Raw genomic sequence first — 11,993 nt, forward strand, 5'->3', positions numbered from 1 at the left:
TTCAGCTATCCCTGCGTGTATTCCAGAAATTTAAAAGTTTCAGGGATAAGCACTTTTCCCACAGGGTTCCTGTAATAGGGTTAGGGATGTCAAATCCCCCTCCTGTTGAGCTGTCAGTGGCACATCATCTCAACCCCTAACCTCAGGGCAGCCTTTTCCTCTGCCTCAGCTTCACTGCCAGGACTGCTTTCCAAACTTGCCTCCCTCACAAGTCCACTGCTGGGCACCTCAACCAGCACGCCCTGGTTTTGAAGTTCCTCAGAGGAGTGGTCAGTCAGCTACGAGGAAAGCCTTCCTATCGCAGGGGCTGTGACTTGACACTGGCCGGCAAACCCTCAGGAAGGGATGGAACAGCAGGCATTTTAATCCGTCCTTCTGTTCAGGATGAAGGGATGGGTAACAGCACTGGCAGAGTATCTGTTGCTGTCCTCCTCCTGCCAAGAAAAGGCATTGGACATGGGAATTGTACACAAAAAATATCAAAGATATCTTTTGACCAGTTCCCCTAGAGCCCCACAGAGAAATTCTCCCACCTCCACCCACAGTATTACATGGAGGACAGAGGGCAGATCTCAAAAGGACATTTGGTGTGAAAATAAACTCTGTGTATCCAGGCAGTGGGCCTAGGGAACAGCCATGCGAGAGGAGGTCTCCATTCAACTCTAGATTTGCATAATCTCAAAACAAGACACCTCAAGGAGTACAGATTGAAAATGCTCAATATTTTATTCGTCCCAAAGACTGGTTTACGTCACATATGTTCCCTTTTTATTCATGGAATAGTTGGTATTTTCCTGGTTTCAGAAATAAAGAAATAGTAGTTCTTAAGGTGATGCGTGATCAGTGTACCTGGAACGAACATATTTGGAAAGAGGCTCGTATGGACTGAGGAAGGAGTCAAGATGGAAGATGTAGATAGGAAGTTGGTCTTCTAGTTTCATGTTGGCTTGTGAAATCTATTTAAGAAAATCTTCTGTTACTTTTTTATGTCAGTGTAACTTAAGTAACTGGATGTTAGATTATCATTACCGATTTCAATCAATCTGCTATCATCAAGCCAGAAAAACATTTTCAAATTAAAACCCCGACATGATTGTAAAGCGCTTTGGGTGTACAGTAGTACATATGAAAAGCGCTATATAAATGCCTCATTCATTCATAAACTTCAAACGACACATTTTTCAGTCTTAAGGACTTTATTATTAATCCATAGAGTGAATGAACAATTTTACTCATCCTCTGACTGAAACGGGGTATCTACAAATGGATTAATGAATCGGTATTTTTACACAATTTAAAAATCCCAAACACAATTACACGTAATGTGTAAAAAACAAAAGAGGTGTGCCGTAAAACTTTACGTTTTACCAACTGTCCATCTGATGGTGTCGAGGGATGATTTCTCTCTACTGCAGTTTTATTAAAGAGTTCTACACTTACTGATTTATATGTCAGAAAACTGTGATTTATGATCCCATGCTTTACTGGGTGCTCTTATGAAGAATCTGGTGAGAAGAAACAGCTGTCACAGGATGCACAAGAGAAAACAACAACATGTGTAAGTGGTCCGGCTCAGGCAAAGATGGTCTCCTCTCTCCTCTTCTTGGTGAGGATGGTGCCAGGCTTGTGCTGGGCTTCTGGGTGATTGGCAAGCTCGGGAGGGCAGGTGGACACGGGGCTTTCCAAGATGGCTTGTTTCAGGTCGTAGAACACAGTAGAGTCTTCTTTGGTCAGGAAGGTCATCGCCATACCACTCTTTCCAGCACGACCCGTTCGGCCAATACGATGGATATAGTCTGAGAAAAGCAAAGTTAAAGATTAATTAAAATGGGAAGGAGAAACAGGAAGTCCCCTGTTCTAAACAATCCAACAGTTCTAAAGGAGAAAATGTTTATAATGGATAAAGTGACAGAAATGATGTTGGACTCACCCTCAATGTTCTTGGCCATGTCGTAGTTGAGGACCATGGAGACGTCGTGGATGTCGATACCTCTGCCTGCCACATCTGTGGCCACCAGGATGTCCTTAGCTCCGGCCTTCAGGTTGGACAGGGCGAACTCTCTCTGTTCCTGACCTTTACCACCATGAAGTGTACAAGCATTGTACTGCAGAACAGAGGAAAATAAATATTTAGAGTTACATACTGAAAGTTATTTCTATAAACAATTACAGACAGTAATAAACACTGTGTACTCACTCCCATCTTCTCCAGAGACTTGGCCAGCACATCACAACCCTTCTTTTGGTTAACGAAGATGATGATGGGCGGCTCGAAGCCACTTCCCAAAACTTCCAGCAGCTTCTTCCTGTTTACCACACAAGGAAATTTGGAAGAAAAGGTTGAGTACATTTCTGATGACAACTTCCACTTGAATATGAGGGTTTACAGTTAACACGTGCGCTCTGACCTCTTTTCTCCCTCGGACATGAGGATGACCTTCTGCTCAACTCTCTCGTGAGGTTTGCCTGCAGAGCCGATGTACACCACCGCAGGCCGTCGGAGGTAACTTCTGGCCAAACGCTCCACTGCAGGAGGCATAGTGGCCGTAAACATGACCGTCTGAAAAACACGACAGAGGACGTGCAATAAAAAGAAATTAAAGGAGGGGAAAAAGGAACTAAAGAAAGCAAGAGATTGTGCCTTCATTTCATAATTCATGACTCAGTATCTGTTACCTGTCTGTATTTGTGTTTGCCCTCCAAAAAGTTCTGCATCATTTTTTCGGGGTCCTCAGCATCATCTGTGTCTGGCTTCTGATTAGTCACAGGAATGTACTCTAGAATCTTCTGTACGTCGGGTTCAAAGCCCATGTCAATCATTCTGTCGGCTTCATCTAGTACCACATACGTGCACCTGCTCAGGACGAGGTATCGGTTTTCCAACACGTCGATCAAACGACCAGGCGTGGCTATGACGATCTGAGAACGAGGGAGCAAAACACATCAGACCTACAACTACAATGAGATTATCTATTACAAATATAAACATTGACCAGTATTATTTTAGGCTCACTAAATATAGAGATAATATGAATCATTTGAATTAATAACAATTGGTTATTGGAAGGTATTTTACTCTTCACCTCACAACCCATCCTGAGTTTGAACCCTTGATCCTCTCTGGATATTCCACCGATCACGGCTACTGTCCGGATCCCCAGCGGTTTGCCAAATTTAATGGTCTCCTCCTCGATCTGCTGTGCCAGCTCACGAGTCGGGGCTAGAATTACGGCATACGGTCCCTGATCCGAGTCCTCAATCCTACAGTTGAACACAGAATTTTCCCCTCATTTGATTGATTCCTCAGAACATGTGTCGGCATATAAAAGTGTGACAGAGAAAAGTGAGCTCACCTGTCAATCTTAGGTAGAGTGGTGATCCAAACCAACAAGGGAATGAGGAAGGCGGCGGTTTTACCGCTACCAGTCTCGGCCACACCGATGATGTCGCGGTTCTGTAGACCAATAGGAATGGCCTGCCTCTGGATAGGTGTAGGATCCTGATAAAGAATGAACATTTAAAGAAAAGATTTTTAATATATCCAAAACACACTTGCATGGATGGATGTCAGATGTAACGAGCATTTTTAAACATTTGCAGAACAATCATAAATTGGAAACACAGCAAACAGAAACATACTGACCTTATAGCCACATTTTTCGATGACCTCCAGAATGTGAGGCGGCAGTAAATACTCCTTCCAGTTGCGGATGGGGTTCGGGATCTTCCCTCCTTTGGTGGTGATGCTGTAGTCCTCTCTGAAAATTCTCCAGTCTCTGTCCGTCATCTCATCCAGCTTCTTCTGAGACCAGTGTCGGTCATCCCAGCGCTGCTTGGCCTCCTTCTTTCGCACCTTCTTCAGCCTCACTCTGTGAAATACATAACAATTAACACCATATCCATTAAAACTGTGTACATTAGATTATGATAATTACCATTTTCCCTAACAGAAGCATTAGCTCTCCGTTGTGTCAGTTACAACACTGTCATAGGGTGTTTTTAATAAAATAACAGCAATTTTGTGAAATATTAGTACAATTTAACAACTGTTGTCTATTTTAATATAGTTTAAATTATAATTTTCTTCATTGTCACGTAATCCTTCAGAAATCATTCTAATATGTTGAAGCGTGTGAATCTTACTCCTCTTGCTCCTTCTCTTCAAGGGTCCGTCTCTTCTCCATCAGGTCTCCGTAGAATCGAGACTGGTCTCTCTTCTGCTGCTTGAGGTCGATGCCGGCGATGAAGCCTCGGCCGTACAACTGAACTTGATGCTTTTCTTTATAGCTAAACACATAAAGAGTCAAACCTTGTGCTGTTATCTAATTCCTCTTACATATACTCCATAAATATGTAAAATGAGTCTCGTGAGGCAGTCATAACCAAATGCAATGCAGTAAAATATACAAAATAATCTGGACTTTTATGTGGAAACATTCATGTGCAGTTATTTGAGGTGTCTCATGGCATGCTCACATTGGATTGTAGTCGGTTGATGTGTCTTCAGACGCATCCCACTCAAAGACAAACTTCCTGTCATTCAGATGACGTGTACGCCGCCGTTTCTTCATCCCGCCAAGATATCGCTCCTAAAGAGAAAATAAGTGTTGATTCACCATTCATCAAAAAGACACATAACCACCACTTTAATGCACAACAGGGACAGAGGAAAATATATGGAAAGATGATATTCTGACAGCAGAAACTGCTCTAAACATTTGCAAATGAATTTCATATTTTTTTTCTGTAGCCTACATTTGCTTTAGTTATTCCCGAAGGCATATTTACTAACAGTTTACTCAATCTTTACTATTTTTCTAATGGACACATTCTGCTAATTGCCAATCAAGGTGACTGCATCGGTTTACGTAATTGCCACAGTTAAAAATTATGTCTAATCTAGTATTTCCACAATTTTAACTATACCCTGCATGTATAAATTAGGGCTTTCAAGCTTATCAAATTAATTACACAATGTGGCTAATTGGACATCAGATTTGGCTGAGTAATTACCGTCAAAAGATCATTTAAAATCATTGTGCTAAATGAGAAAAAACATCAAAAAGACATTGCAAAGAGTAGTTATAGAAAAATATTTTTAACATAGGTTGTATTACATAAACTTTTAGGCTTCGACAGCAACAAGGGTGAATAAGTGACTGAAATTAATGGCTTTCTTTATGAATGGGACATTGGTTCACCCTATTGATTCGCTCAAAATGTGGATTCATTCAGAAATTAAACAGTTATGTGTTGCTCGGAGACGCACAAAAGTTTTGCTATGGCTTTGTAGGTAATATTTTCTTTGGCAAAATTAAGCAAAAGCAGAAAATATTGTGTCTAAAATATAACCCAATATTAAGTTATTTATTGAACTGTTGTATAAAATCAGTATCACATTTGCACTTGTACAATTCGGCACAAAAACAGCACCCGTGTGATATTGCGCTCGTTACCCATGTGATATTTCTTAATTACATCATGATATAATTATGAGACAAAAACTCAAATGGGCATTTTTGCCCTGATATCTTGAATTTTAGGGTCTTTCTAACTGCATTCTATAGACTCTATAGACTAATGCCCAGCTTCATGGTCCTCACCAATCAACTGAATGAAATGAAATGGGTATGGGTGTTATTAAAGGCATTCATTTTAACACGTTATTTCCACCCCAAAACTAATTAGTTAAATCGTCAGCCCTAGTTTAAATACTATTTAATTTGCTTTTAAGATTACTCTCAACCAAGAAAATGATCTAAAAGATTGGTTAGTTTTTCTCCAGCTGAGTACGTGAGAGAAGTGTAGAGCTCATCACCTTAATGGCCTGCAGCTCTTTTCCTTTGTCTTTTTCTTCTCTAATCTTCTGCCGTCCATCATCCTCATCATTCCCATTGTTCTCTCTTTCCATCCGCTCCCTTCGTTCCCTTCGTTCACGCTCCTGAGGATCCTCTGCAAGTTAGATAAAGCAAAGCAAGATGATAAGAATAAAAGAGAAAGACCAAAAATGGCATATAGTCAACATTCAGGAGAGCATTATCATATAGATGCCTTCAAGGCTAATAGACAGACTAAAATCCAGTATTAAAAGTATAACCATGTTTCTACAGATGCTATTATTTGTTCTAGCCTCTCACCAAGCATCTTTCTGCCAATGTCCTGAAATACTCTTCTTTTCTTCCTCTCATCCTCCACCTGTCTGCGGCGTTCCTCTGTCTGCTGCTCTCTCCGTTTGATGGCTTCGGCTTCTCGCTCCGCTTTGGACAAGAACTTGGGCTGCAACAGGAGGATGTGTTTAGGGAAATATAATAACAATAATGGAGAGCAGTAATTTGCATAAATACATAAAATCTCTTCACCTTAGACTCTGCCTCTTCTTCCGCTTTCTTCTTTGCAAGCAGCTCTTCAAGAGAGAGAGGCTGCACCTAAAAACCAGATTGCAGAAAAAGTCAGAAAAGTACACAATATGCAACTTTCACACTTGAAATGTCTTCTAATAGGGCACCTTTTTTTTCTTCTTCTCATCTTCCTCATCTTCCTCTTTTTTCACATCCCTCTTTATTTTCAAATCCCGTGATTTCGGAGAAGTGCTCCTGAGAGGAAAAAAGCAAACACTTTATAACAAAGTAGTGAAATATTTACATTTTTTTAATTTTAATATTTAAAATATCTAAACATTGTATGCATATACATACATGGGCTGGACAAAATAATGTAATCACCCATTATTATAGGGGTTGATATAATTTGTGTAGGCTACAATGAAAAAAGCAAAACCATTGAAATAGTTTTATTCCTCTTTTTGTTGTTTATATTCTCTAGTTTGTATATCAGTGCAGTATAAGGGGTTTTCAGCAGTGTTTAGTACAAGCCGTGTGTGAAATGAGCGACTTGTCAGACGTCCAAAAAGGGTAAATCACCGGAGCCCGTTTACCAAGAGCATCTGTAACATTAAACTTTAAAGGGACGGACAATGTGTAGTTTTTTTAGGTATTTTATTATCTAAAATCAATATTTTTATTCATAAATATGTCCTCGATGGTGTACAAATACCTCTGCCAATGATCTGACTTATCCTCGTAAACAAAGAATTTATTATCTTTATATACATGTGACGGGTAGGTCCACGGAGGCTTCCATGTCGTTCTGCCATCTTGTATAACTATAATTGCAGAGAGGGTCAAAAAATACTAGGCCAACGCGTTTCCACAACGCGTTTTCGTTCAGAGCCAGCGTCACGTGACTGAAAGCAGCAGAAACGGAGGAGCAGAGCAGTGAGAGGCGCTTGTCACTGCCCCGGCAAGTCAGACAGTAATTCATACTGTAACATTCGTTTGTTTGTTGTGTCAAGTTGCAGTTTGTTTGGTACATAACATTTACAGTTACGGTGTCCGAGAGGTGCAAAACAAATCACAATTATAAAAACAAAATAACAAGTCAGAAAACACAACGACAATTCAGAAAACAAAATGACAATTCAGAAAACACAATGACAATTCAGAAAACAAAATGACAATTCAGAAAACACAATGACAATTCAGAAAACACAATGACAATTCAGAAAACAAAATAACAATTCAGAAAACACAATGACAATTCAGAAAACACAACGACAATTCAGAAAACAAAATAACAATTCAGAAAACACAATGACAATTCAGAAAACAAAATGACAATTCAGAAAACACAATGACAATTCAGAAAACACAATGACAATTCAGAAAACACAATGACAATTCAGAAAACACAATGACAATTCAGAAAACAATAAATCAGAAAACACAATAACAATTCAGAAAACACAACGACATTTCATAGAAAACGGAAAAGGTAGGTACATTTTGAGAACGGCAAACTTGTCGCTGATTGGACGAGACACCTGTCAATCAAGCTTTACAGGAAGCAAGAAATTTGTGATCAAAATGGAACACACACATTAAACATTACTTTGAAGAAGGACATTCATATGCCGTGGTTGTGAACATGCTGGCGACATACCACGACATTAAAATGAGCTTGTGCTCAAATGGCTTAAGTTAATCGCACCCATCAACATGCCAAAGATAGTTCGGTCCCATGGAGTGATATGCAGACATCCTAAGTCTCCCGGAAGTTCCCCGCATATTGATAGCGGCTCCCTGATGCCCGCAAATTAGTTAAAAACTCGGAGCTCTAGAGAATCTAGAACTCGCGAGCTCCAAACCGTGTAGCGCACGGCAGAGAGGTAGAGACAGAGAACGAGAGACCTTGCGTGTGAGTGCGCCTCACGAAGCGCATGTAAATATTTTTTAGTAATCTTGTAAATAGTTTTAATATCGGGGTATGTCACCAGCATGTCCACAATCACGCCAGATGATTGTCCTTCTTCAAAGTAATGTTTAACGTGTTCCATTTAGCAAAACAAAGTTGATCACAAATTTCTTACTTCCTGTAAAGCTTGATTGACAGGTGTCTCGTCCAATCATCGACAAGTTTGCCATTCTCAAAATGTACCTACCTTTTCCGTTTTCTATGAAATGTCGTTGTGTTTTCTGAATTGTTATTTTGTTTTCTGAATTGTTATTTTGTTTTCTGAATTGTTATTGTATTTTCTGAATTGTTATTTTGTTTTCTGAATTGTTATTTTGTTTGTTTTCCGGGTCCCTTTAAGGCCCGTTTACAACAAGAGCGATAACTATAGAGAGAACCCAGACGATAACTATATTAGCGTCCACATCAGCGAACGATAACGCTTGTTAATTCAAAGCGCATGCTGCAGGTGTCTGCCACTTTAAATGCTTAAGTTCTTTAAAGCAGAATGGATTGGCGGTCAATGTTTTTATCATTTATCAGCTGGAAAAAAAAAATCTGAAAGTGATTCCAAAGATATTGTTTCTCTGTGCCGTTACTGTTGGATAGTTGTGACGATTTATATTTAGAATAATTTTTAAAACTATATTGTTATTGTCGTTGTTGTTAATGGACCTTAACCACCAATTGTTATGATTATGACTGTGTAAACAAAGCAAGGCTTCATAGGCGAAGAAGAATAGAGGGCAAAAAACTGCAGGTGAATGATAGGGACCGTCAAACACTAAGAGGGATTGTGTCCAAACAACACTGATTGTTCAGATATTCCTCTTTAAAACAAAAAAGTATCAACTGTATGCAAAGTGACCCACATTTGGGTTTTGACCACTGAAAATGTGCACAATGTACCAATTTATTCATAGCCACATTAACAGGGTTTCTGCAGGCATCTTCAAATTAAATTTAATTCTTAATTTTTTAATGCCACACTTACATTTTTGTAGGTTTATAATAATTGACATATTTTATAATGTAATAATTTCACAGTTAATCTACAAATGAATGTAGCGACATTATCTTTTTTAGACAGGTTTTTCTGTGTTCCCTTTGTTCTGTGATTAACTTTTCTGACAGAAAGCTTTATTGGCTGCTGTCCCTTTAAGAGCAGCCGCTGCCGCACGACACCTCACACGAGTCTCATTCTCACAACTCTTGCGTTCATTTAAGACTTTATTTCACTAATTTAAGACTGCTATTATGTTATGAGGACACTTGACAAAACAGACATTTTGGCATAATTGTGTGTTATATTGTTCGTTCAAGCATGAAAGAGAACCGTTTTCTGGCATGCTGTCTGTGCGCACGATACTGGCACCCTTTCCTTCTGTGCGTCTTGCTGTGTGTGTGAGAGTTGGGACATTCACAGGCAGCGCGTTCGCTTTTGTTTTGTCGCTCTTGAATGGTTTTTATTCATTCGCATGAATAAGAGCGGATCATATAATGTAACTCGTAAACGTAACGCAAGCAATTACCAAACTGGTTCCGCGTGTTTATCATACTAGCGTACATATTTTGCGACAGCAAATAAAAATGATCAATTATGAAGGCTATATTCAAATTAATGGATAATATAAAATGTTCTTCAAAACCATCTAAATTTTTAATGCCTGTAGGATTCAAATGTAATGCTTTTTAATGCCATTTAAGGCCTTAATTTTCGCAAAATCCATTTCATGACTTTTAATGCTTTTTAATGCCCAGCAGAAACCCTGATTAAGATCTCCATATCTCTGGGATTGAACCATATAGGGCCTTTACAATTAAGATACCAAAAGAAGTGTTTGTTAAAAACCAGAATCTAAAAGGATATTATTAAGAGATCTTTAAAACTATTAGAGTTACAGGCATGCAAACTTGGGGCAAAAAAAACTAACTGTCACTGTTAACATATAATGCAAAAAAGATTGCTAAAGTGCTAAAATAATGATGCTGCCATCTTTCTAAAGTCATTTTTACCCCTGTGTAATTTGGCTCCAAATCTCAGGTGAAAATTGTCATTTTGACCCCCTCTACAAAATAGTGGATTACTCGAGTCAATATACATTCATGACATTTAATATTCTGGCTTTAATCACCATTTATGTTTTTTTTTGTGTTGTTTTTTTATAAAAAATTTGAGCCGGGGAAGTTTTCAAAATGTGGTTGATTTAACGTGGAAATAGTTTGTTTATTTAAATAGTAATTTTATATATATATATATATATATATATATATATATATATATATATATATATATATGCGCATGTGAGTCTGTTCAACATAAAAAAAAAGTTTCTCCAGGCCCATTCGAAAAAGAGTTCAGATTTGTACAGCTATTTTCACCAGCTCCACCACAATAATAAACGTTACATTTTTTTTTAGCATCATATTTTGTGAGATTTTTTTTATAGTATCAATGTAATTATCTAAGGTAAAATGTTGTGTAATGTTACCTGGTTACATAAATCTGCAGAATTTGCAACAACAATGTTAAATACATCAAAAACAGTTACAATTTGCAAGCATCTCGACATCCTTACCGCTCAGCCCTGGAAAGGTTTGTGAGGTAACGTTAAGCATGATTCAAACCTTGATTTCTTGGAGCGGTCTTTGTCCCGTCTGTCCCTGTCTCTTTCTCTATCTTTGCGGTTCCTGTCTCTGTCCTTCTCTCTGTCTCTTTCTTTGTCTTTTAGACGACGATCTCTAAAAACAGAGGAGAAGAGTTGGCGTTAGATTACAAATGCACTGTCATTCACATGAGAAGAACAGTATATAGTCCTACACACCGGTCTGCAGATTTAGATCTGCTGCGGGAGCGCTTGCGTTCACGGGACCGGTGCCGTTTGCGGTCTCTGCCGGGAGAGCCCTTACGTTCCCGTTCCCTGGAGCGAGAACGACTGCGCTTGCGGGACTCCCTCTCCTTCCCTATGCTATCCAAGTCCTTCTTCTCAGAAGAGTCACCAGCCATCTGGAAAGAAGAGGAAAGTCAGGCCTTGTGCTGAGCAGTGACGCATGTTTAAAAGACAAGTTTGACTGATCTTTACAACGAAACTGATTGTAAATACAAGACTAATTGGCATATATCGCGCTTACATTTTGTATTGTAAAGCGAAATTTAGTTAATTTTTAGTCGTATTGCATCAAGCATTCATTGCAACACAGCTAAAATATGTAAGTATATAATTAAACGTGCAATATATCTTGCGAAGATAAAACCCACAGGAGTTTTAATAATGTCGTCTAACTCCACACTGAAGGCACAGCAATGGCCTGCAACCTTCAATAAACACAATCTCTAGAAACCAGAAAAAGACTATAATGGGTAAGACTAAGTTATTAACAACGTGTTCAATTGTGCTGTTATTAGAAATAGAAAACATTGAATTCAGTTACTTACTTTAAGGATCAAAATCAAGGCGATTGCGAAGCCTGTGCGTTTCACTAAGCCGCCATTATGCTTGGCGTCAAAAGATGACGTACTTCCTGTGAGGGATTATGGGAGATGTAGTCAAAAAGTACTTTCAAAATCTTTTCTATAATAATAATGTTAAGGAGGATCCTGCTTTTCCTTTTATTTAGCCTATTAATTTGGTTTAAAGCAATAAACCAAAATTACATATTTTTTTAAATTTTAAATTATGTAAGAAAATAATTTATGATGTAAG

The 11,993-nt window shown here is 38.6% G+C and overlaps 1 protein-coding gene across 1 annotated transcript; it reads right to left on the reverse strand.

The window, feature by feature from the left end:
- Positions 1 to 707: 707 nt before the first annotated feature.
- On the reverse strand, positions 708 to 11,811 carry ddx23 (DEAD (Asp-Glu-Ala-Asp) box polypeptide 23). The gene is made up of 17 exons (XM_077213987.1): positions 11,726 to 11,811; positions 11,115 to 11,296; positions 10,918 to 11,031; positions 6,506 to 6,593; positions 6,360 to 6,425; positions 6,138 to 6,276; positions 5,819 to 5,952; positions 4,477 to 4,589; positions 4,144 to 4,287; positions 3,644 to 3,869; positions 3,354 to 3,499; positions 3,084 to 3,261; positions 2,677 to 2,919; positions 2,409 to 2,560; positions 2,198 to 2,306; positions 1,931 to 2,105; positions 708 to 1,796 (listed from the first exon to the last, which is right to left on the reverse strand). Exons 2-17 carry the CDS (start codon positions 11,294 to 11,296, stop codon positions 1,573 to 1,575), a joined length of 2,433 nt encoding a protein of 810 aa, XP_077070102.1. The 5' UTR covers positions 11,726 to 11,811; the 3' UTR covers positions 708 to 1,572.
- Positions 11,812 to 11,993: the final 182 nt, after the last annotated feature.

The sequence above is a fragment of the Siphateles boraxobius genome, unplaced genomic scaffold, assembly GCF_051911475.1.
Source record: "Siphateles boraxobius isolate OS27281-9 unplaced genomic scaffold, OSU_SipBor_1 68, whole genome shotgun sequence".
NCBI lineage: Eukaryota > Metazoa > Chordata > Actinopteri > Cypriniformes > Leuciscidae > Siphateles > Siphateles boraxobius.